The sequence below is a fragment of the Erpetoichthys calabaricus genome, chromosome 12, assembly GCF_900747795.2.
Source record: "Erpetoichthys calabaricus chromosome 12, fErpCal1.3, whole genome shotgun sequence".
Taxonomy (NCBI): domain Eukaryota; kingdom Metazoa; phylum Chordata; class Cladistia; order Polypteriformes; family Polypteridae; genus Erpetoichthys; species Erpetoichthys calabaricus.
The window spans coordinates 11,405,340-11,432,737 of NC_041405.2; the positions used below are offsets into that span (position 1 = coordinate 11,405,340).

General features: G+C 39.5%; 1 protein-coding gene and 1 pseudogene across 1 annotated transcript; one reads left to right on the plus strand and one right to left on the minus strand.

The window, feature by feature from the left end:
• Positions 1–1,101: 1,101 nt before the first annotated feature.
• LOC114662282 (uncharacterized) lies at positions 1,102–26,367 on the plus strand. The gene is made up of 12 exons (XM_051934557.1): positions 1,102–1,278; positions 5,260–5,315; positions 5,407–5,736; positions 8,585–8,671; positions 13,782–13,822; positions 16,026–16,053; positions 16,149–16,165; positions 16,334–16,409; positions 16,644–16,827; positions 21,969–22,098; positions 22,227–22,338; positions 25,952–26,367. Exons 1-12 carry the CDS (start codon positions 1,265–1,267, stop codon positions 26,362–26,364), a joined length of 1,488 nt encoding a protein of 495 aa, XP_051790517.1. The 5' UTR covers positions 1,102–1,264; the 3' UTR covers positions 26,365–26,367.
• Positions 23,857–23,973, minus strand: LOC114663288 (uncharacterized; annotated as a pseudogene).
• Positions 26,368–27,398: the final 1,031 nt, after the last annotated feature.

The following is a 27,398-nucleotide window of genomic DNA, read 5'->3' on the forward strand; positions in this document are numbered from 1 at the left end:
GTGATCCCCATTTGGGGATCATGTACTTTAACCCGCCTATTAATGCCATCTGTCAGTCACATAGAAAAACAGGATGTTCATGTGCTCCAGAAAGATGTTGCCTGTGAAAGGGGAACCTAAAGTGACCTCGTGCATGCAGTGTGTTGAGCACACAAGCTCATTTTTTCGGTCCAGTCACCGCTTTTCATCAGAAAACTGAAACATGATTTTTGAAAACAGAAAAGACGTTACCCACTGAGGCAAATTTTGGTGAGTAACTGAATTTATCTTGCTTCTTGGTGAGTGTTGAATGTGATAATAGCACTTTTTTCATGTCACTGTAATTTGGATGGGTACAATGGGCACAAATACCTTGGGGCTCATAGCTGATATTGACTAGAATTTCAGCAAATATTTTGTGATTGAGTTTTACAGGAAAGGGCTCGATATAGTCATTCCCTAAATCATCAATCAGTCGTGTTCCTGTTGACATCAGAACATCCGGATTTCACTACAAACAGAGCAAACAGAGGAAATGTGCAGTGTGTAAGAAAAGTGCAAGAACACGATGCTGTAGATGCGACGTTGGACTACACATGGAATGCTGGGGGTTGGACTAAATTTCAGAAAAAATGCTGCTGTTGTAATTGAAAATAAATGTTTTCCTTACTATTCGGATGTAGGATGACGGAAATAAAGTAAAAAAAATATTCAGAAAAAAAAAAGGTAGTCAAAGGGTTAAAAAAATTGTAACCGACTCTGTCTCTGAGCAGTCCAAAGGCCCTCGAAAACTCAGAAATGCATTAACAAAAAAGATGAGGCAACATTCATCATTTTCCGATGGACTGGAACCTTTAGGTATTTGGGGGAAAATGGCCCTATGAGTCTCATTCACACCCTGTTAGCAGTCTGGATGTTTCCTTCATAAAATGATGACGCCTTTGGCTGGCCCTCCATGAAGTTTACTTTAATGACTTACAGTAAAGGGATGTGGCTGTAATAAGGACTGCGGTTTCAGTTTATGGTTCTCTGAACCTGACACGTTTTTTTTTTTTGTTTTTTTTTATAAGCGTCAACATAACTGTTCCAGCTTTCAGTTTTGAGTTTACTTTAGGTGGAGAACATTCACCGTCTATTCACCTGCTCTGCCAAACCTTTGCTCTTTGTGCTTTAATTATATTTTTTTCTGTTATGATGAACTTTGCTTTGAGTTATTTGGATACAAACTTTAAAGAAGAAAGAAGTATATGGGCTTAAATATAAATATTAATTCCTTCCTGATAAAATGAAGAGATTAAGGTAAGCCTGAATAAGGATTCTTATTTCATTGTTGGTATGTAATGGACAGATTTTTCAAAATAATTAATACCTAGACTCCTCAACATGAATTTATTATCATTTCTGCCGTGGAGTTGTGTTATGTTGGGGCGTGGTAATAAACTTTGCTGGAAACCCCCTGCCTTTCTGTTATGCTGAATTGTTGTGTGTCACAATAGAAAATGGATGGGAAGATAATAAAGTAGAAAGTGGGATGGCACAGTACTTGGTGCTCATATGTCATAAAGCTTAAGAGATCACATTAAAGTAGATTAGTATTGTACATGAATTTATAAAGGACATACAGTATTTAATACATGGGCTCTGCAGTTGTGAGAACTTTTAAATTATTATATTCTGAATTGTGTTTCATGTGCTTTTAAGATAGAATGCAAAATGAGACAATCAGAGGTGCAGCAAAAGTAGGAGAGAAATCTAAGAAAGTACAGGGAAGTAAGTTGAAGTGGTATGGACATTTATGATGAGGAGAGACAAGGAATATGTGGGCAAAAAGTGTGATGGGAATGGAAGTACAGGAGGACAGAAAGTGAGGGAGACCAAAGCGGTGGTGAATGGATAAAGTAAAAGAAGATCAGAAAGTAAAGGGTGTGCCTGGGGAGAAGGTGAAGCGCTGATTTGTTTGGAGAAGGTTGATCAAACACATCGGCTACACATGCAATTAGGAAAAGATGAAGAGGAAATTGAAGAAGACGTTCAGTGTGTTTCTTTAGTGATGGCTTCACAGTACAAATATAAAGTATTTAACATACGTATGTACAGTGTTTGAACAAGCCAGGGGAAGCTAAAGGACTAGGTCATTCATTTTATAATGCTACAGGTATAAAATGTGGCCATTTGGTTAAAAATCTTCAGATTGGATAAAGTGATCTAAAAATAAAGTGAATTAAAAGTATAACTTCTACAGTACGTTGAATTAAATCCCTGCTTTTTCTTCTGTGCACAAATGCCCATATGTATAATATTGTATTGTTTTCACGCCTTGTGTAAAATGAAGTGATGGCAAGACAATTGTTAATTGGGGAACTCTATTTAACAGAGGTCTTACATCCACGGCATCCATGTTCTATATGTACTCTAAACTAAAACAAAACAAAGCACACTTGCTGTCTCTTTTTCCAGTGCTTTCCTTACGGCATAGGTGCCTAAAAAATTCCTGATAACAATAATACATTTCAATGACATACTGTATCTTAAAACAAAAGTTCGCATATATGAATTAATATTTTGTTGGCACATAAATATTACAAATCTCTCTATTATATAAAAAAATCCTGGGATGAGACAAGACTTTTTCAGAGAGATAATTTCAAGTCCCGCGAGATGAGACTTTGTGCCAAGAGATTTAATCATGCCCACAGTCCACTCGTCTCTCATTTGTGTGAATGCTATTGTCAGACACAGTTCCTCTGCTCTCAGCTCTTATAAATTTTTACGTTTTCCTCATTTTAATACAAGACATACAATCTATTTGTTTCCTTCGATGTACTCCTTTTCTGGACAATAATTTTATACGTTCTAGATGAAACGTCAAAGCCTAAGCCAAGATGAAAGGGCAGCATGTCGAAAAAGAGGCCCAAAATCGTTGGAGAGAAAAGAATTCAAAAAAGAACAATAATAATCTAAGTGCAAATTCAGAAAATAAGGAAAGTTATAATCAGCCCAGACCAAGTGGAATTGCCAGACCAAGTGGAATTGAAAACCTAGCAGGTCCAAGCGGGGCGGAAATAAAAGGCAAAGAGTAGAAGACAAAGTAGAACATCATAAAGAGGTTCAAAAACATTGGTGCGATACACATGCAGAGCAGGTTTTACATTATGAAAGTACTATAAATCGAAAGTCTCAAAAAACTGATAGTAAAGATCGTATTAGCGCTAACAAATGGAAATTATTATTCAGTGAAATAACGGAACTGTGAGAAGAGATCGAATATATGGACATAGGTGATATGACAGAGGTATTTAGATATTGTTTGGCTTTAAAGTTTAAGGTGGAGACTTGTAGATCATCTAATTTGTGTTCCCATCAGGGAAAAGTAGTGTTTCTTCCCAATGAAGAGGCCTATCCGCGAGAAATAAAAGATTTGTGATTTGGTTAAAGGGAAATTCACACACAATACAGGCAAAATATCCGAATCTACAATAATTTGTTCGCGTTCGCATCATTCAATACTCAAAACGTAGATTTACATTATTCAGAACCTTACACTATGAGCATCAGTGGTCACGCAACAATTAAAGCCACTACAAGTTTAATTTCAAAGAAACCACAATTCGATCAGGTTTATAATTATGATCACGGAGAAGCGATGCAACATAGAATCGAAATAGTTAAAGGATTGGACGTATTAGAAATTCTACAGCCAATAATGAATACAAATCCATACATCCAAAAGTATCGCACTTTAAACATAATTTATCTGAAAAATACGGACAAAGAAGTTTTCTTGGATTTCTATTGTGGAAGATGAATGTTCTCTTCATTCCCTTGTACTAATTCATGTCTGAGAAGTAAGCTTTACGAAACCATTCAGTATGCTTTGCTGAGAAACAGAAAAAAATATATTTGTTCAAAACGACTCAAGGTCTAAGCATTCCACACATGAGTCTGCCTTATTACGTTTTCTCTTAGTTTACATTTGAACGCCATAACAAAGGGGCCAAGAAATCACATCGCGCAAGGGGCGTTGACGAGCTCAAGGATTTTTTAAAATAAAATTGTTGACTGTTGCATTCATAATGATATTAAATCACGCATTCTAGGGGTATAAAAACTTTGCCCCACCCAACAGACGGGGTTCAGAAGAGCCCTAACTCTGTCATGTAATTTTGATTGCCTGTTTTTCTGAAACTCTACTCACTGTGATGCTGCAAAATAAAGCTGCTATATAACCACACCTGCTGTCTTGTCTAAGTGATCGTCCACACTATATGAATCCGAAATATCACACTCACATATATAATAAACCAACATGTGATGAACTGTCAGCGATAATATTTTTGAAAGACGGAGATATCAATGACAGAGTTGATATTCATGTTGTATTTCCAGGAAATGACAAGCGCGTAGTGCCCGTACGGGAGTTAGTGAGCGAAGCAAGCAGGGGACAGAGCCCCCTAGTATCTTTAAAATTAAAACTGTTGAAAAAGTGTTAAATATAATTATGAAATTGCATTTGATCCTAAATAGTAATTTATTGGGTGGTACAGCGGTAGCACCTCTGCCTTGCAGTCAGTACATTTGTGCCCTGTGTGGAGTATGCATGTTCTTCCCGTGTCTTTGTGGGTTTCCTCCTACAGTCCAAAGATTTGCAGGTTAGGTGGACTGGCGTCACTAAACTGGCCCAAGTGGGGTTGTGTGTAAGTTTATGCATGTGTGTCTCCCTGTGATAGACTGGCACCCTGTCCAGGGGATTGTTCCTGCTTTGTGTCCTATACTTGCTGATTTAGACTCCAGCGCCCCTGACCCTGCTCAGGATAAGTGTGCTTAGAAAATGGCATATTAATATATTTCATCTATTTAAGTCTCACAAATCCCTGCTTGACTTTAGAGTAGCATGCAGTATTAAAAATAATGGTTCTATAAGAGTCTTTACTGGTTTGTGTTTAACTAGTCCTTTAGAAAGAACCATTTCAGTCAGGGAAGGGTCCTTTGCGGTTTCATCAATTTGTGGCTATAAACATGGATGAAAAATAAAAAACTGTTTAGACATGGAAAGAATATACAAATTCTACACAAACAGGGAACAGGCCACAGTTCAGAACCAATTTCCTGTAGGTTTAAGCCAACAGTGGAAAAACAGTGACCGTCATGTGAATTCTGCACCAGTAATAGCATACCTAACACTCTACCAAGAGGAATCCCTAATGGATCCATTGAAAAAGTGAAAATAGTAGCCATGCTAAGATTGTAAAAAGACATAAAAAATTATTTTTTGCTTTTCAGGACATGTCTCACTGTACTGGCTGGGATCTCCGCCCTTTTCCTCCCTGCTAAAATTGGTAGGTATTGTTACATACAATAAAGGAATACTTTGTATCGTGACATTTTCTCAACACAGCTAATTGATTCTACTGTTGTGTCTCACTGTAGTTTCTTTTAAAGTGAAATGTGTGCCCCAACATACGGCTGTCATCTCTGAAAATGTGAGACTTTATTGCAAAGTTCTTGGCCTGAGCGCAGAATACATCACCTATGCATCCTGGTATAAAGACAGGGTGCTTGGAGAGTATGACAGAGACAATATACAACAAGAAACTCCAACACACTCCTCGAGATTTCAGTTTAAGAAGGATCTCATCAGACAAGGGATCATCTCACTGAATATCAAAAATGTAGAGCAAGGTGACCAGGGGATCTACAAGTGCAAAGTCAGCTCCGTTTCAATCACCCGGGAGGCTACAGTGAAGATTACAGTGCAGCGTAAGTCTCTGCTTTATAATAAAATCAGTGCACTACTGGGTAGGAGGTTGAAACGAGTTGACCAGAGGTGTACACAAGTCAACTTCTTGTTCACAGTACTCTGGAGTTTATCTGTATGCCTGTTCTTTTTAGTTTTGCATTTACCCTTGTTGTTTTGCTCTGGAGTCTTATTTGTTCCCAACCATGCTATGTTCTGTAATGTCCATGTCATGTGTCTCTCTTGGGTACAGCTGTCCCTATGCCTTTGATCACCCCTTCTACACACAAAATGATTCTCTCCCTCTTCTTGGCAAACTTATATTGGGAAATGACCTGATTGACCGGTAGTTGTATACTTGAGTGGAGCTCAGCACACAGCCACAAATAGCGCAATATCTCTTTAACTCTTACAGGGCCGATGTAGACTTTTGTCAAAAGGAAGGGGTTACCAGTGGTAATCAACTGTAAATGGTCACCAAACCCACTGTTGTTATTTTACTTGGACTCCCTTTGCTGGAAGGAGAGTTTAGTTTCATTGGTTTGACTGAGATTCCCCACGCTCATGTGAATAGCGGGGAGCAAAGAACGGCAAAAATGGCATCCACATCTGGCGAGAGATCAAAGACAATGTGTAAGGCAAAATACTCTGTGGATGACATTTTACGTATTATCTCTGAATTGGATGCTGACTTGTCGGACTCCGATTTTGATACAAGTGATCAAACACAAATGTGAGGTGCCAGCATCAGCTGATCGTTGGTACCAAACAGGTTCATGTAGCTGATGTGGTGGGAGGACAACCACTTACAACATTAAGATGTACAAACCCGATTGCGGTGCTGATGCCATCCCCGTCACGCATATTCTTAGAGAACTGGCGGCCACAGCACACAGCAACAGACGTTTCAGTGTCAATTTCTGGGTGAAACCTTTGCTTTCTGTGCTTTTCATCATCCAGGTGACACTCTGAACGACCACCAGAGGGCGAACTGGAGATGACTGCCAGCATTCTTTATATTTGAGCAGCACTGCGCGCTTGTTGCTTTTGAAATTAAATAGAGTTGACCAGTTCCGAGCGTCATCTGGATGATGGAATACATACAAGACTGCAAGACAAGCACATTAGTGAGTCTTCAGTCAGTCAGTCATTATCCAACTGGCTATATCCCAAACACAGGGACACGGGGGTCTTCTGGAGCCAATCCCAGCCAACACAGGGCGTAGGGCAGGAACAAACCCCGAAGAGGGCGCCAGCCCACCGCAGGTGAATCTTCATTGTTTGTTAATTTATTTTTATTTTTAAAGTTGTGTTTTTTTTTTTTATTATATTTTTCTCAAACAATTAAAAAAAAAAAACATTTTATTTCCCTCCTGGGCAACGCTGGGTATTTCAGCTAGTTAAATATACTGGTGACAAAGTGGTGTCTTTTGGAAAGAGGACAGAAAAATAACATATGTGAGAAAGGCGTGAGCGGCACCTTGATTTGATAGTGAAAATAAGTTGGGGAGGTGATTATGGAATATGGAAGTGCAACTCATGCCAGAGATAGAGCGTAAGCTCTTTAAGGGCCTATTGTATCAAATGATGATGGGATGCTTCTCTACCAGCTGAGCTGTTTTCCCTTCCAACTCGTCTCCTTTCCTCTGTCATTAGATTTCTGCATTGCACTTCAATAGCACTGGGTGGCACAATGGTACCAAAGTTGCATGACAACAAGAAGATCAGTGGTCAAGTCCTGGGTGCTCAGGTGTCCTCTCACACTCCAAAGACATGAAGGTTAGGTGGATGCTACATTGCCCCCTCACATGTGGGTGTTCACCCTTTGATGGACTGATGCTCTGTCTAGAGACTCATCCTTCCTTGCACCCGATGCTTACTGGGATTGGATCCTAGCACTCTGTTCTAGATAAATTGGTTTAGAAAACAGAAGGATACATATTAGCCCATTCTCCTTTTCTATGATATAATGTGCAATGGCACGGAGCAACCCCTTATATTTCCTTTTACTTGTGTCTCAACATGGCATTGTTTTCTGGTTCATAGGCTTCCCAATACATTTTGGAGACAACTAAGTCATCCCTTACTAACCCTTATTTTTTGTATCCTAAGATCTGATACAAAAACCCAGTGGGTCCTCAAAAAGGATCCCTGCATGGCTACCTGCTCTTGCCATCAGATAGCAGGACTCCAGCAGCCAGACTCTAAGGTTCCTTGTTGACATCTAGTGGTTTAATGGACTAACCTGGCAGGTACTTGCCATTGTAAGGTGATACCAAATGGATCTAAAATTACTGGATTTTTGTCGCTCGTTGCTTGAAGGTGAATCACTGTCCTGGAGCAACAAGTATAATGTCATTCCAGGAACAGCAGAAACCCTAAAATATCAGATCAAATTAGATTATGGACCTCCAGCACGCTGACCTTACATAGCAGGATAGCTAATTGCTAGCAGATGTTCACACAGGCCAGACTTTGGGGAACGCCATTCTTTAGCACAATATATTCCAACATTTGGTGAACCCTTTAGAAACTAAAGCTAATTATCCGAAGCTTCCCTGATCACTCTTGGGAACCTTGAGGGCTTTTTAAAACCTCAGAATTAATTGCCTGCAAAAAAATGGTAATATTCTTTTGATTTTTTGAAATTATTATTATTTTGGACATACTTTATTAATTACTTTGCATTCCTGGAGAAATTTCCTGGTTAAGGGTATTGCTCAAGGGTCCAACTTAGTAGAAGCCCTTATGGCAGTAATGGGATTTGAACCGAAAACCTTCCAGATAACAGCACAGATCCTTTTGAATTTAACTCTATCTGCATATCTCCATTTTCACGTGTTAACTGCTTTTTATTTCTTTTATGTCTAGAAACTGCCACATATACTGTAATCGTATTATTGGGATATTTGCTTCTAATTTTCCTTGGAATATGTTTGCTGATCTATTGGAATAGCAGTAAGTATCTGAGGAATACCTACAACGTCTTATTTTTATAATAATGCTTTTGCATGATTTTATTTATGGGATATCATCTTTATAGTTTTTAAAAGCAACATGAAATGTTTTGTACAAGTGGTTCTTAATCTACGGCACAGTACATGACAAGTTAGGTGAGGTATGGAGGAATATTTTGGTTAAATAAAAATAAACATAAGCAAATAAACAATTATATTGTGAAAGATGACAGTAAATAAATAAAGATGCAATGATATTTTAACATAAATGAGCAAATCCATCTTGGAATGTTTCAGTTTGTTATTTCTTTATGCATTAATTTAAATATTTCTTCATTTATTTTAATGAAACCACTAAATGCAACACTAAATACACCTTGAAATGACTGTCATTTTAACCCACCAATGTCGAGAGGGTGGCCTCTAGTGAGTATTGTGTTCTAATTGGTGAATCATCAGTGACACACAGGATCAAAGTTGTGACTGTGCGAGTCTGTGGTGGATATGAGTACAAGAAAAAGGCGTGTGAAGTGGCTACTTTAATTCAAGCAGCACTGAATTCATCATACGTGTCATGATTGTTTTCTTTCTTTAATTATCTTTTAGTGTTTGTGGTTATCTTGATGTCCATTCTAGGGTTTATAGACTAAAGGAATCCAACTCTAGTATTTGTTTTTCATTTCTAAATGACCCCAGAAAGTTGTATATTATTAACATAATGCTGCAATGCCATTTTGTTGTTTGTGTGAGCTCTGTCGAGATTGGATAAAAAGTGCAAATTTGCTAGAGGTCTTTATTTAGGTGTGTTTCTAGTTCAAGACTTTCTCTTTTTTTTTTTCTCCTTTTCACTTTATCGTATACGAAGTATAGGGAAAGTATTGTAATCACCCAAAGAGTCGATGATGAGATTTTGATGAATCTCGACATTTTAGACCTCCCTGACTTTCTCGCATGCGAAATATAGGGAAAATATTGGAATCGTTCAAATGTTTCATTTCGAGATTTTGATGAATCTCGACATTTCAGATCTGCCTGAATCTAAAAATACATTTTTTGGAATTATGTCTGTGTGTGTGTATGTAAACACGATAACCTGAGAACAATTTCACTTAAGTCAACCAAATTTTGCATTCAAGTATTAGGTATAAAACGTAGTCTTCTATCAACTTTTGAGCTATTCCTCTTAGCCAGAAGTGGTACTTTACCTTTTATTCATGCAGCTGCACAGTCTGATTTATTCAACTTCACTTTTATAATAATTGTTGAATATATTATTAATTTGATTTGATTTGTTGTTGATGGTTCTTTACTGTAATGTACGTAATATAAAAATATAATCCTTGTCTTGCGGTTTACTCCTCAAATATCCATCCCCATATCTATCTTACTAAACCACAGTTAATATATGCACGGCGGACGCACCGAGGTGTATGCGCACTGCGGCCTTGGCGCCCGCCCCAGAGTCCAGAGTCAAACGCAGCGGCTTTACAAAACGCTGCGGCTTCCCAGAGTTAGTAGGTGGCGCCCGAACAACACAACCTCTGAGCGCCCAAACAACACAACCTGTACAGTCAAACGCAGCGGTTTCCCAAAACGCAGCAGATTCCCAGAGTCATTTGGAGGCACCCAAACAACACAACCTGTAAACTAGACTTGCTCTAATCCACTGTGCCAGTAATGTAGATCACATAACGGTCATTCAGTTTGGCGCCCGCCCCAGAGTCCAGAGTCAAACGCAACGGCGTCCCAAAACGCGGCGGCTTCCCAGAGTTAGTAGGTGGCGCCCAAATAACACAACGTAATGCGCCGTGGCGCCCGCCCCAGAGTCAAATACAGCGGCTTCCCAAAACGCAGCGGCTTCCCAGAGTCAGTAGGTGGCGCCCAAACAACACAACCTGTGAGCTACACTTGCTCTAATCCACTGTGCCAGTGATATAGATCACATAACGGTCACAGACTCTAACCCAGCGGCTTCCCAGACTCAGTGGCTGGCACACGAACACCACAACCTGTAAACTAAACTTGCTGTGCTACACTCTGCCAGCAGTCGGTGTCAGCAAAGGCAACGGAATCACGTCTCCACAAAACGAAACCGCTTTAGTACAGATATGCTTATGTAATTAAATGCTATTTCCCCAGACGCACCCACCCTCCATGATATGTCATCCATCCAAATATCGGACGGAACAGAAAACTGATTGCCATTCTTGGATTTCCGATTCGCTAGTGAATCGCGGGCTTACTTGTCTGAGTATATAAGAAAGTCTAGGGGAGACCATTATTGATTGTTGACTTAAGATTTTTGGTTAACCCTTTGATTTTGAATAATGATTGTCACTCAGTCCTGGCATGGCTTTGTTAACATCTTCTCTCTTGGTTCTGAATATAAAAATCCTTTCTGTCTGTTTGAGGCAGAACAATCAAGAGTCTGCATCTAAGTACTGCTCTAAATGTAGCACTGGATGGCCAAAGATTCAGGTCCCTGCTTCTGATGATCCACCAATCAAAGAATAATACTTGTTAGAGTCCACTCTCTCAGTTTTGATGGGTGAAAATTACATTTTTCATTTCAAGGGGTATTTCATGTAACATGTTGTTGAACTGACTACACGGGAAGAAACAGTCATAGGAGGATTTGAATTAAGATTCAGGAGATAAAGCAAGAAGCGTAACCTAAGGCTGAACCCAATAAGCAAGAAATGTGTTTAAAGCAGAGCCCAAAACATGGAGAAGAAATCTGAGTCTAACAGGACCTAGTGAGAAGGTCAGGAGCCAGGAAGTCGAGCATTATTTATAAATCAAGACGAGAGACAAAAATCAAAGTCAGGAAACCAAAACAAATTTAAACCAAGTGATCACATAAATGTAAAAACTTACACCCTGAGTTCTTTGAAATAATCTAAATAACTACTCACACAATTCAGAAATTGGTGTTGCCAACTTTATCCCATCATGTCAATAACGTTACTCAGCGCGCAGCCTAGCAAAAGACTGGCAGGTAGTCATTATTAAACCTGCTGTTCCCAGTTGAAAATGTGGATAAGGAAAAGATGTGGAAGAGAGTAACTTAGGAGAGAAGCGTGTGCACAAAGTAAGAAACACCCCTGGGCAGGGGGCCAGTCCACCATAGTGCAGGTCTAGTTGTAGACAGTGGTTTTTATAATGAATGTCAAATTTGGACTTTCAGATATTTTGCACAAACTAAAAGTTATTCATATAATCGTTCATGGTAGTTTATAAAATATTGAGTTGGGTTTGGAACTACAAATTTGGACTTTGTTGTTTGCTTGTTGTTTTACTCTTTGCAACTCACTGAGAAGGTTACTGAGAAGAACTGTGTTGGTATTGTATCAAATGTTTATACTAAGGTTTTCTAATTTAACGAATATAAGTTAAAAATAGAGAAACATGGGTCATTGGTCATAGTTTGTGTTATTGGCTAATCATTGTAAGTCCACTGCTTTGAGATGTATCGACCTGCCGTGCCACAACACCATACGTCACCGAAGGTCTGCGCTAGCAGTTTCAGGCTGGAAGTAACTTCACCGCATGTCTAGGCCAGCAGTTTGGTAATAAATGTTTATAGCTCATCACAAATCAAATTGATTGACATGCTAACCACACCAAACCCTAACCTCAACAAAGCTAACCCCGAACATTAACTAACCCCTAACCTTAACCATTTATCCTACACACTAACCATACTAACCCCTTACCTTAACTTCTGTCCTATGACTGCTGGTGTAGAGATGCTGGCATAGACCTGCGGTGAAGTATGGTGCTCTGGCTCTGCAGTTGGATATTGTTCACTGCTTTGTCACCACTGGGAAAGACAAACAGAACTGTGATTAACACTTTCACACACAAAAAATTTTTTTTTAGTCCTTAATGTAAAAACTTGTCATTAGCAATAGCAAGTGGGCCTCCTATAGAGTAAAGTTATTTTATTTGCAAAGCACTGTGACAAACTGCAAACACAAATTTTACAAATTACTACTTATACAGACGGGAAAAAAAGTATTTCCAAAGAGATTAGCATGAATCGAGCCAGAAATGGACATCTGTCCATTAATTAATTGTTGAATTAAATGAGGTCTGGCCTCAGTACGGTAGGCTGGTGCAGGAAATGCGGGTGAGACAAAGTCCAAAAGGCAGTAGTCATGATCAGATGTCTGACCGGGTAGGTGCCGCTAGAAATTCCACAGTTGCACAACTTTACTATTGTAAACTCTCCCTTCCTGGTGGTATAGAAGTAATGAATCATTCCAACCTCAGGGTGAAAGGTTTTTATTTCCTGTTGCTGTTGTCTTTTAACAAAGTAAAATACATAGTACACTAAGTCACTAAGTTACGAACAAGTACACACAACTCAGCATGTCTAAGTTTAACAAACATTTGAACCTCCACCCATCCATTATCCAACCCACTATATCCTAACTACAGGCTCATGGGGGTCTGCTGGAGCCAATCCCAGCCAACACAGGGCGCAAGGCAGGAAACAGACGCCGGGCAGGGCGCCAGCCCACTGCAGGGCACACACACACACAGGGCAAGCACACACTAGGGACAATTTAGGATCGCCAATGCACCGAACATGCATGTCTTTGGAATATGGGAGGAAGCTGGAGCACCCGGAGGAAAGCCACGCAGACACGGGGAGAACATGCAAACTCCACGCAGGGAGGACCCGGGAACCGAACCCGGGTCTCCTTACTGTGAGGCAACATTTGAACCTAATAAACCATATTATCTAGAATAAACTTACTTTTACTCAAGGAGTAAAAGGAGCCACCTCACTCTATTCTGGGAGCCATAGTCGGGAGGAGGAAGATGAAGCTTGAGTGTGGAGGAGTGGAGGCGGGAAGTTGAAGACGAAGAAGGGACTGTGTATGTAGTACTGTGTTGTACTTGTGCTGTGCTGTGCTGAGGGGAGCAAAGAAAAAGCTCCACCACTGAAATAAATGTGTGTTGCTTTGGACTTGTGCCTCTGTGACTGTCTGTGTCTGGGTTTAGGGCGCTGTGCACCCCTGGCATTCCAGAAAACTTTAATTTTTAAAGATCTGTTATATTTCACTTATATGTAATCTAATGTACGCTCTCTTTCAAAACAGGTAGACCCAATGAGAAACAAAATGATAACACAACAGAAAAGGTGAGTTATATTTGAAAAAAATCCACAATTTATTTTATGAAAACTCATGCTTAGAGTATAGTCACAGAAGACAGCAGCACACTTTGGTGTTTAAACTACTTTGTGTTTAATTCACACTGAATTAGCTGTACATCTTATTTTAAACGTATATTTAAGTGCAAAATATGTACTTCCAATCATTTATAGAAGAAAAGCTACTTAACAAATACAAGAAGGTATGTGGGTGGTGCAGTGGTAGCGCTGCTGCCTCGCAGTTAGGAGACCTGGGTTTGATTCCGGGGTCCTCCCTGCGTGGAGTTTGCATGTTCTCCCCGTGTCTGCGTGGGTTTCCTCCCACAGTCCAAAGACATGCAGGTTAGGTGGATTGGCGATTCTAAATTGGCCCTAGTGTGTGCTTGGTGTGTGGGTGTGTTTGTGTGTGTCCTGTGGTGGGTTGGCACCCTGCCCGGGATTGGTTCCTGTCTTGTGCCCTGTGTTGGCTGGGATTGGCTCCAGCAGACCCCCGTGACCCTGTGTTCGGATTTAGTGGGTTGGAAAATGGATGGATGGATGGAAGAAGGTATATTTAAGTCGGTACATAGCTCAAAAAATGATTTAAGGTATTTTCAGTATACTTCCAATTTGGTTATTTAAGATGCAAAAAAGCAAGACAAACAATCTGAACAAAAATAACAAAATGGAAATAATAATAAAAAAAGAAGTTTTGTGCATCCTCCTACCTGAACACCAGAGATACATTTTAATGCACATTGACACAACAGCAAAAAATTCTCCCACCCCCTAAATGTCTTTAAAAAAATTGAAAATAAATATGATATTACCTGTAGGGTCTTACAAGTCTGGAAACAAATAACCAGATCCATTAGACATGAATCATTAGACACTATCTGCTAATTCATATATTGCCTTATTTGCTTTCTCCCAGGTAGGTAGGGTTTTTACAGGTGATGTATTGATTTACTAAATTGCACTGCTGATATCTCTGAATAAGGACAATCATAAAACAGATTTAGGCAAACAATGGGAAATAGATAGATAGATAGATAGATAGATAGATAGATAGATAGATAGATAGATAGATAGATAGATAGATAGATAGATAGATAGATAGATAGATAGATAGATAGATAGATAGATAGATAGATAGATAGATATGAAAAATACTACATGTATATAAGAGAGAGACAGATATATAGAGATAGATATGAAAGGCACTATCTATCTATCTATCTATCTATCTATCTATCTATCTATCTATCTATCTATCTATCTATCTATCTATCTATCTATCTATCTATCTATCTATTTGCTGAAATCAGACATATTACTCTGGGAAAATAAGACTTATGTTATTCTGTGTTTTCACATATGCCTGAGAATAAATTACAATTATTCATAGATTTGATAAACCAAAGTTAGATTGCAGGTCATCTTACACTAGAATGGAAGTAAGCAGTGTGTATGTAGGTAGATAATAAAAGCTGAAAACTCATCACCATCATGAGTGCATTCACAATGAGCCGCAAGGGATTGTGGGTTTTCCTAAGCCTTTATAGCGCTGAGGGCTGCCTCCTACAGTGATGGGCAGGTAGCCCCACCTCTTGGGGAGCCACCCACAAAATACATGGAACAGAACAGAACGTTCTTTGGCACATGAAAGATTTATTAATTTATAATGAGTTACACTCCAATGCAAAAACTTCAAGTTTAGCTTCTAAGAAAAGAACATCCATCCATCCATCCATCCATTATCCAACCCGCTATATCCTAACACAGGGTCATGGGGGTCTGCTTAAGCCAATCCCAGCTAGCACAGGGTGCAAGGCAGGAAACAAACCCCAGGCAGGGCGCTGGCCCACCGCATGGCACACACACACACCCACACACCAAGCACACACTAGGGACAATTTAGGAACACCAATGCACCTAACCTGCATGTCTTTGGACTGTGGGAGGAATTCCACGCAGACACGGGGAGAACATGCAAACTCCACGTAGGGAGGACCCGGGAAGCAAACCCAGGTGTCCTTACTGCAAGGCAGCAGTGCTACCACTGTGCCACTGTGCCGCCCAATTTTGCTTATATTTGCTTATGTTTCAAATTGCTGTGATGAAAGCCATTCTAATAAATAACTGAATTGTATGAAATAATATTGCACAATAAAAATATGAAGATAATGTGTTTTTGTTTTATTTGTCATAGAATGGTGCTCCTCAAAATATACTTAAAGGTAAAAGAAAATGTTGCCCATTAATAATTTACTGAATTTCTACACCACTGCACTGTGGTGCCTGATTTTTCTAATGGTTGTCTTTTTCTTAACAGCAGGAGGCTTGGAAAAGGTACAGTATGTTCTTCAAGTCCATTTCAATATCTAGTAACATGTTTGCTTTAAATGTCACTGCGCCCTGCCTTGAGTATTTCTGATTTGTGCTACATATACTGTACTTTCATTATATCTAGCTTAATGGTTTTTCTAATCAAGAGCATTTCTCATTTGCACCAATTAGGTACCATCCATTTTCGTAGAAAACAAGAAGTCCTTTCACCTTACAGGCAGCTTTCCACAAGTCGGTGAAATTCTCGGTATGTTTTTTTTTTTTAACATTTCTAATTGCCAATTTTATGTTTCTGGAACAATACAATCAATAGGCTGCCCAATGTGCAAGTATAGTGAAGCCTCACACGGTTATGACATATCTCTTCAGAATGATACAATTTCTTTCTTTCTTTCTTTCTTTCTTTCTTTCTTTCTTTCTTTCTTTCTTTCTTTCTTTCTTTCTTTCTTTCTTTCTTTCTTTCTTTCTTTCTTTCTTTCAGCTGATACTCAAAGATATCCTTTTGTGCCTGAAGAACAAATTAAGGTCTACGAGGACCAAGTACTTGGCATTGGTGGTAGCGGGACAGTGTACTATGGATCTTACTTGGGAACCCCGGCTGCAATAAAAAAAATCGCCAATAAAGATTTTTCAGTTTTAGTAAAGCGTGAAATATCCATCTGCATGTGAGTCTGAATGTAATTTAATACTTTGTTTAAAGCATTTTATGCTCTTTATAAACAGTGTATACAGCAATCCTTCTTTTCACTGTATTAACTTGAATAAAATACAATTGAATGGTCACTGTTAGTGTGTGAAACAATAAGCTTTGCATGTAGAGAGGATGTCATTTTTTTTTTGTAATTACAAAAGCCATCTAGGTATCTGGTTTACTGTATGTAGATCATCCTGGGCATCTATCTCTCTCTGTCTTGCATAACCATCCATTAATTACCTATTCTTGTTTTGGCTCAATCATGAAACTAACACTGGGTGGCTTTTCACTTCTACAAATTCCTGAAGTGTCTTTGAATAAAGGGCATGTAGAAATGAAAAGAAAATTATCTATGATATTCCCTTACTCAAGCTTATATTATCTGGTATGCTCTTAGATGATGAAGTGGTAGTGCTGCTGCTGATTCGCAACAAGAAAACCGGGGTTCAAATTCCAGGTGTTTGCATGTTCTCCTTATGGCCGCGTGTGTGGGTTTCCTCCCACAATCCAAAGACTTGCAGGTTAGATGAACTGGCATTACGACATCGGCCCCTGATGTGTGCCTGTTTTGAACTGACGTCCTATCCAGGTATTTTTCTCCTGCCTGGAACCCAAAGCTTGCTGGGATTGGCTCAGGCCCTGCACAGGGTAAGCAGGTTTTGAAGAAGAGATGGGTGGTGTTGTTCATTTGGCCCTAGTGTTTGTGTGTGTTTATGTGTGTGTGTGTGTGAGTGTGTGTGTGTGTATGCTACTGTGTCACCCACTGAACTATGCAACAGTAAAATTTTGTGTTCTTGTTCATATCAGAAAGTTGGCTCCGGTGACAGTGTCATTTTTTGCAGGTTTAAGACAGTGAAGTAACTGAATAATACTGCTTAAATGTTGTAAAGGTTAATTCTGTTAACTGAAGGAATTTGAGCTTTTCAGTTAAAATATAGTTAGCATATTTGTAGTCTACTGATGAGCATGCAATATTTGCTTTGAGATTAATATAAACTCTCACCAAAGCCAAAGGATACCTCTAAACGACTATAAGAGAATATGGGGTGAATTGTGCCATCAGGCGGAATGGTGTCACCAAAGTCCTAATTTTTCCACCCAAACATTCTTATTTTTTGAATTACAGAGTAGGCAAACTTATTTAAATAACAGATGAACCTCAGTAGCTATGGTCATTTCCGAAAGTTTAGCTACCTACCGCGTTTGTTACATTTGAGCCAGGGGTTTCTACCAAACCCAGGTTGGAGTTCAAATGTCTATTTTGTTCATTCTTTATATTAATGTTTGTTGATCATTTCATTTCTTTATGTCTATGCATCTTTTGTTATGTGCCATGTGTTTTGTGGGTGGTCCCCAAAGAGGTGGGACCACTTGCCCATCACTATCAAGGGACTTCCCTCAGCCCTATAAAGATGGGGACCACCCACAGTCCCTTACAGTTCATTCTGAATGTGCTGCTGCTGCTGCTGGTGGTGGTGGTGGTTGTGCTGGTGAGTTCTTCTGTCATAGTTTTTGCTTTTTGATTCTGTTTGTGGTTTAGTGGGTTTTTGATCATATCCTCTGTTTTTGACTTTGTCTGCTGGATTTGTGATTGAGATTTGTTTGCCTTTAACTGCCTTTGCCTTTTCAGGAATTTTGTGCTGTGATGTTTGTGCTCTTCAGAGCTTCACTCTGATAAATAAATAAATAAATAAATAAATAAATAGGGTGGCACAGTGGTGCAGTGGTAGCGCTGCTGCCATGCAGTTAGGAGACCTGGGTTCGCTTCCCGGGTCCTCCCTGCGTGGAGTTTGCATGTTTTACCCGTGTCTGCGTGGGTTTCCTCCCACAGTCCAAAGACATGCAGGTTAGGTGTATTGGCGATCCTAAATTGTCCCTAATGTTTGCATGTGTGCGTGCCCTGCGGTGGGCTGGCACCATGCCCAAGGTTTGTTTCCTGCCTTGCACCCTGTGTTGGCTGAGATTGGCTCCAGCAGACCCCCGTGACCCTCTAGTTAGGATATAGTGGGTTGGATAATGGATGGATGGATGGATAAATAAATCAATCAATCTTCTTTTTCTTTCGACTGCTCCCGTTAGGAGTTGCCACAGTGGCTCATCCTCTTCCATATCTTTCTGTCCTCCTCATCTTGTTCTGTCACACCCATCGCCTGCATGTCCTCTCTCACCTCATCCATAAATCTTCTCCATTGAGGACCAGAGGTTGCACTGCTTCATCATTCTTTCTAAAGTTGATGAACAGCTCTCATGTCTTCCTCACATTTAACTGGATGTTCTGCTCCTGGCACCACCTCTGCATCCTCTTGGCCTCCTTATCGAAATATGCCACATTGTTCGTGGTGTCAATCAAAGTTGTATCATTTGCAAAACTGACAGCTAAACAGTTAATTTAATTTGATATTTACAACAGTAACACCAATGGTAGGTGGAGGGGCTCAAGACTGAGGTATACCAAAGGGGCATTTTTTCCATGCCAAGACCATAAGCTGGACCTCTCCTTGAGTCATAGGACATTGTAGGGATTTCTTATAACTCTGCAGATCTTAGGTAGGAAAATGTCAAAAATTAACAAAGACTATTAAAAATATACAGTTTCAAAGGAAACTGGGGAAGGCAGTATATGTGAAATGCTTGATTGGTTTGATGGAGTAGAACTCAACTAGTTAACAGCAGGGAGTCATGTCATGTTAATCCAGACCAGGGTTGCAGTGGGCTAGAATAAGGTGCAAAACAGGAACAAACCACACACACATGCACACACACACGCACACACACACACACACCAGGGGCCTCATGTATAAACGGTGCGTACGCACAGAAATGTTGCGTATGAACGTTTCCACACTCAAATCACGATGTATAAAACCTAAACTTGGCGTAAAGCCACGCACATTTCCATGGTAACTCAAACCCTGGCGTACGCAAGTTCTCCGCTCGGTTTTGCAGTCTGGCGGCACCCAGCATTAAAGCAGTGCTACTGTTCCTGTGGGGTTACCCTTTCTTTCTTAGATATACATTCCTGATGCGGCTTTATAAATACACTGAAACTAACTGCATATTGTTTATTAGTGTAATGCATCTGATTGTAAATGACCTGCAGCAATATAATGGTCCAGGGAACAGCCAAAGTATTCCAAATACCATAACTGCTTTAGCGTTGTTACTAACATGTGCATCTTCTTCTTCTTTCAGCTGCTCCCGTTAAGGGTTGCCACAGCGGATCATCTTTTTCCATATTACTCTCGCTGCACCACTCGGAGTATTTATATCACTGTATCCGAGTGGGGAATCACAGCAGCAGCTGATCGGAAAGAGAATTACCGGTATATAGCATCAAGCAGACGCTGTACGGACCTCGCGTTTCAGACACAGTTTCATCCCAAGAACTATAAACGCACTCAATCAGTCCATCAAGTGCTCCTTGTAGAACTGTTTGGACTTATAAGTACAATTACCCCACTGTAAACTTGCACTACAGTTATAATATTGCACAACCTGCGCCACTTTATAAAGTGTGTATTTACATATGATGACGATATCATTTTTAAGATGAAATGCAGCAAAATATGTTTATTATATTATACAGATAAAACTTTAACTTCATTTAAATAATCTGTATTGTTAATAATTAAACATGTAAGGACACGGTGCCGCAGCGCTCGCTAGTTCAGGGATTGTTCCTGCCTTGCGTTGTATTCCTGCTAGTGCTGACGTGACACTGGAAGGATAGACAGAATAATTAAACACGTACTATGAAGATATTTCAATGTTCCTTAAAAGTTTTGAAGAATCGGCGTTCTAAGCTTACAAATGGCTTCACGTCTATTACAGAGCTGATTGTGTGGTGATTGGACAGGAATTGGAGGTTAGTATGTTTGAAAGAGACAGTACTTCTATAATAAATTATTTCATCGAAGGTAGCGCTTGGTGCAGAAAGCCTCTTGCGTGAGACATGAACAAGCACTGCGCCACCGTGTTCCCATGTTTAATAACATGCTTTCATTCCTATCATCATGAAAAAGATATCACGTATACATCTCAGTATTTTAATTATTCAGAGAGCTGTAATATCACGAATGCAATGGATTATGTGTCCTGTTGGAGAAAGAGAAAGCCCGTTTAAGAAGCAGGTAGTGATTCACACACAGAGCACAAAGAAGATCAAATACAGAACTAAAGTTAGTTACGATGGGATTTGAAAAAACTAGTAAATTAAACGATTTTAAGATGAACTTTACGATGTTCTACTTTAATGGCAAAATAAACTACGTGATTAAAGTGGAAATTTCGAGATTAAAGTTGACATTTCATGCTTTTTTCCCACTGTGTGCCTATTTTTTTGTCTGTACCCTAATAAGCTTTCATATGACACTCAGATGGTGGGCTATGACACGCCTTTTCACAGCGACTTTGATATGTGACTTCTTTTTTTATTTCGGGCACTGTGCGACTTTGTGAACTTGAGCTTTCGAGTTTCTCTGACACTCTATCACTTGATCAGCTTCCTTTTGTTGTTTATATCACTGTTTAAACCAACAAATAGTACGTTTTTCTTTTGTCTCCACTTGGTATTCGCTGAAATTCTTATATTTTCCCCCGTGCTTTTCCCATTGTCTTTTCACAGAAGGCTGAGCTTAAGGGCTATTTATATTGATTTGCATATTCAAAGAGGCGTAATTCTGGGAGGAGTTGGGGCGGGACAGAAGGCGCGTGCACGTGCGTTACTTTTCACGCTGATCGGGATTTATGTAGCGGAAGAACGTGAAAGTTTGCGTATGTACAGATTCCTGCATCTGGATTTTTCTTTGCCTACGCACATTCCCGCTTTTGTGCTTACGCCATGTTATAGTGTGAGTTGTACGCACGGCGTTATACATGAGGCCCCAGGGCCGCACTAATCTGCATGGGAACCCTAGAACGTGACCACTGTGCCACCAAGGTCACCATCATAAGGTGTTAATTCCAGTCACCTATCCCTTGAATTGCTTTGGAATTCTATTATATCCTTAATGTTTAATGGAGAGTTAATTTCATGTTAATGCTGCTACATATTTCTTCTAAATCAAGTAAGAAGTTAGCTGACATGTTTGGTGTGTTATCTAAATCTTTCAGGGGTCTTTCTCATCCTCATATCGTGAAGCTGATGGCTGTTTGTAGTACAGATGAAGCGTATTTAATTGCCAGTGAATATATCGAGGGTGCCAGTCTGGACAAAGTGCTTCATCAGAACGTTGACTTCCAGGTCCTGTGCAGTTCAGCTCTCATTGCATTGTGTTTTTGTTAATCCATTTTCGGCATATTTCTATTATTCAATGAACAGTACAATTGCATAATCGAAAATTTATACTTCCTTTATTTTATCTCTTTCAGCTAACTAGAGAAGAGGTGCATAAAATTGGTCTGGAGATCGCTCTCGCTGTTCAATATATCCACTCCAGGAATATCTTACATCGTGACATAAAGCCAGCAAACGTCATGGCAAGTGGTCTTTTGTGTACTTTTAAAGAAGGAAACAATGACACTATGGTGATCATGCATTATTTATTTACTTTAGGGAAGTTTAGCATCTCCTTTGAGTTTTGAAAATATAATGTAACGTGGGAGAAAAACCCACACAGACATGGCAAAAAAAAAAAAAAAATACAAACAACTGGGAAAAGTCAGCAGGGCATCACCACACTAGTCACCTACAGGAAAGTGTTTCTTAAATGTGGTGGTTCATTAACATTGTTGGCAAGTTTATCGTGGGCCACCCTTCTTTGAGGACACTATTTTGTGCGAATATAATGACAGTCAGGACTACTGGTGTTTAATGTGTGCCACCATCATCAACATGCTGAGATGACCCTAAGTACATTATTAAAATGGTGGCTTTGAAAATTACTGGGACATTTAGTCTCTCTGGATTCAAAATGTAGCGAGACCCCTTCACCTTCTGCATTTGCCATCACTGCTTACCAATCTACACTAAATAACCCCCAAATGACACAGTGAAAGCTTGCTTTCAGAAGGGGTTCTAAATGAAATCTCTCATTCAGATAAGCATTCAGAACCTTTGCTGGGAAACCCCAAATTGTGCTTGGGTGCATCTTGTTTGCTTTAATTTTCCTAAATATTGTTTTCAAAGGCACACACCCATCTATCTAAGGTCCCACAATGCATGTTAGGACAAAAACCAAGACCAAGCTCTGTCTCCTGCTTTTTGGTCAGTGCCACCGTCTACAACCCATATAACACAGCTGGTCTCACCACCGTCCTGTAGACCTTCCTTTTCACTCCTGCTGATACCCATCTGTCACAAATCACTCCTGACACTCTTCTCCACCCCTGCCTGCACTCTCTTTTTCACCTCTCTTCCACATAGATTCTGCCTGGTTTTAAAAAAGTTTCGAACAGATTCTTTAATTTGATTTTATCCAATTTCAAATAGTATATAACATCAGTTACCCACTGACTTAACAGAGATTGGGTTAGGATTCTTCCAGTTGAACAAAATAAGTCTACCTGCTAATAGTGAAATAAAGGCAATTCCAGTTTGTTTGTCCATTTCTGCCTTGATCCCCTCTATGAGCCCACTAAACACAGCTGTTAGTGGATTAGAAGAGATTGTGACACTAAGGCTGTCTGAAAGGCTTTTAAATTTTTTTTGTCCAGAATGATGTTAATTTGGTGCAGGCCCAAAACATGTGGCCAAGTGAAGTTGGAACTCAGTGGCAACGGTCGCAGGTTGGACCTTGTCCTGCAAACATTTTGGACAATTTTAAACAAGATAGATGTGCTTGATAAAATATTTTAAGTTGAATAATTGAATGCTTTGTGCATATAGAGCTCGAGTGAAGTAGATAATTACAATACTAGGTTGATGCATGGAATAGACAGAGCAAGCCTCTTTTCCATTTTCTTGTTCCAAAAATCAGTTTGATAGATAGATAGATAGATAGATAGATAGATAGATAGATAGATAGATAGATAGATAGATAGATAGATAGATAGATAGATAGATAGATAGATAGATAGATAGATACGTTATATGGTCTCCAGATAGGCGATGTGTCAGATATTAAACTGATAAGAACAAATACAACACTTGATCTTAGCCAAAAGGCAGAGAAGCGATAATTTTCTGCTTATGTAAGGACAAAAGACTGTAAATATTCTCCCAGGCACAACAGACCAAAGGACTGCATGGTCTTGCTGTGGCTAGTTCTAGTGTCTCAGTCTTGAATCATATGCTTTGACATTGTTTGCGTGGAGTTTGCACTCTGTGTCTGTGTTGGTTTTCCTTCAGTTGCTCTGGTGTTCTTCACAAATCCTACAAAATGTTCAGGTTAGTATGAGGGACGTTCAAAAAGTCTCTGCACTTTTATATTTTCATTGCAAGCGATGAAGGCGGGAGGAGTAGTAATTGGTTGTGTCTGAAAGTGTCATGTGACTAGGAAAATTGCATCGCAAAGGAAGGTGACTACGCAGAAATTTGTTTTTGAAATTCTTAATAAATAGAGTTAAAAAAGTGTGGAAACTTTTTGAATGTCTGTTTTGTCTTGGTAGAGTAATATATTACTCTGCTTTCCCCTTTTGTATTATTAATTTGTAGCCTTTGTCAAAGTACCTCAAACCTCTCAGACTTACGACTGTTTACAAGGTACTGTACCATATAACTTTTCCCCAACTTCCCTTCTACATGTATAACCTCAGGTAATTAGGTGTAGTAAAAGACAAGCAGGAGTTAAGTTACACTTTAAATAATATATTATTATAACATAATATATTATAATTATTATAATATTCATAAATATTAATAATATGCAAAGTACATTTGAATATTGGCAGCCATACAACCTGAAAAATGCTGATGTGTAGTTTCAGGCGGCACACAGACTTGTTAGTGACTTAAAATGTCTCGAGTTAAGTCCTCATTTTTGGTCAGCTTTCTTCAGAAAAGGCTGCATGCCTGTCTCAATATGGCTACTGAGCGGTGCTCCTCATTTTGTTGTCCTTTTCAGTTCATGGTTTGTGAGATGCTTTTTTATCAGATGTTTGTAAGAGAGAGTGAGAGAGAGGAGTAAAGCAAGTAAATTTATAGACTTCCTGTCCAAACCCTACAGCCAATAGGGCGTCATGGTACAGAATGGCCTCTGACTCAAGTCAGTCCCAAACAGCCATACTTCAGCTTTCACACCTGCCCCCAAAACCATTTGTTAAGGTGAAGCTTGCCAGCTAGATAGTTGACCTCAATGCGAGGGGTTGACTGAGAGAGTCCAGCAGAGAATCACTTGCCAAATTTGTTTGAGGCATTTCCCCCAACCCTGTCGTAAAATTACAAAGAGTCTTAGTCCTAAAAGGGAGGAAGGGGTTCTTAACCATCTAACCATTGCTGTTCTTATCAATGATAATCAAAATTTCACAATACAACAACATCCATCATATAGTGATTCTAGATTGGCTCCAGTGGGCAATAAAATGGGCTGATGATTGGGTGATTTTTGTGTCTAGTGCTACATGATAAGCTGCTATGCCCCTGAATTAGATTAAGTAGGTTTGAAAGTCAGGTGAGATGAGACCATAGAGTAGTAAATAACATGTCCACTGTGCAGCCTCACTGTGCTTGTTTCTGGCAGGAGAGCATTCGGAGCAGAGGTTACGTATTCTTCTTGTATTCAGTTATATCCAGCATAAAAATAGCAAACAGGGTAATACTAAGGATATTTTTAAAAATTTGGCCAAAAATGTTGTTAGAATAAAGTAGATTCTGTCAAAAATTATGTGCTTACTGCCATAATTTCCACAAATCATTCCATGATTCTTTAGGTGAGAGCTTTTTAAATCCTACAAATGAGGAGAGGTCAAAAAAATAGGCAGGTCAGACGGAGCCGTCTGTAGAGAGTTTATTATTGTTTCTGGTCGATACCTTTCTGTCTGTGGGTGGATGAGGAAAGTGTGTGTGAGACAGCGGCACACAAGCTGTAAATCTTTCCCTTGAGTACCTTTCAAGTCACTCGATGTGAAAAATCTGCATTCATCCCTTTTCACAACAAATATGTAGACATGTAATTCTTAATCTCATCAAACTTATTAATGTTCTTATTTACAGATAGAGGCACAATCCAAGAAGGCCCTACTTACAGACTGGGGAATGGCTGAAGCCTGCGATTCTCTCATTTTAAGTCGAGGTCCTGATGGTGGGACTTACATCTACATGGCACCAGAATGTTTTATTTTTTCAGCACCATCCACCACGTATTCTGATATGTGGTCTTTCGGAATAACCTTATTAGAACTCTTCTCCAAACACTTTCCGTGGGCTATCACAAACTATACAGAGCTTCTTAACTTGATGTTGTTAAAGAATAAACCTCAAGCCATAAAGTTCCTTTCATCTCATGAAAAACATATTCTGTTACCCTGCTTAAACTACAATCAAGATCTTCGGCCCTCCATTTCTGATGTAGTTACAAAGTTGAAGGATTTAAAGAAAACCAGTTCAAAGAAGCACGGTGGTTTCAGATGATGCTGGACTTCCATTGACATTTTTGCTTTACTACAAAATTTAAACATCAACACTACAGTTGTAGTCTACGCTCTGATTTATGGTATGGAAGAAAACACAAATCTGTTTTTATATTTGCTATGGCACTCATCTCAGAGTGCTAAAAAATAACAAGTGCCAAACCAATAGTGAAAATCGGCCGGATGTAAAAATAGCAAGTGAGAAATGTTCGGTTCATGAAGAAGTCCAGGTGACAAGGCAGTCTTCTTGGACACAATGCCAACATGTGATGCCCCATGCTTGCGGCTATGGACACTGACCTATTTTGGGTCATTTTGTAGTTCATGTACTAGAGCAAGTGAGGAATCAACAGCAACAAGTGCACTCAAATGCAAATCTTCACTGGCAAACCTCTCGTCTACTCTGCTGTCTATGACACTCAGAAGATTTGAATCACCCATGGAATACCAGTCTCCTTGGCTCTCACTCTCTCTTGCTCTCTTCCTTTCACAGTGAGTTTTGACAGACTTGGCGCTACCTCTCTACCAACCTCCTTTGGTACCCACAGAGTCAAAACAAGCCCACAATCTTCCCTACTCCTTTTATCACTCAACAGATGTGACCTTTCTTCAGAATAATCCACACCCCCCAGAGATTTGCAAATGTTTGCCCCACACATCTGAGTGCTCTTTCACTTTGTCTAGTTCTTTCTCCAGTGCTCTCTCTTTTGTAAACTTCTTCTTCTTCTTCTTCTTCTTCTTCTTCTTCTTCTTCTTCTTCTTCTTCTTCTTCTTCTTCTTCTTCTTCTTCTTCTTCTTCTTCTTCTTCTTCTTCCCTTGCTCTCTACCTTTACTCAATTTATACAAATAGTGAAGGCACTGTGCTAATCACCACCAGGAGCTGCTAATGAGGGTTGGCTGCTCAGACCCCTTAATTGCATGTGTGTAACTAATTAGCCAGTCACCCCCACTAACTGTTATCTGTCAACAAGTCTCACTTTTGCTTGCCTATACCTCTACTACAGATCTAATAAAACTGTAAAACCCATTGGCCCA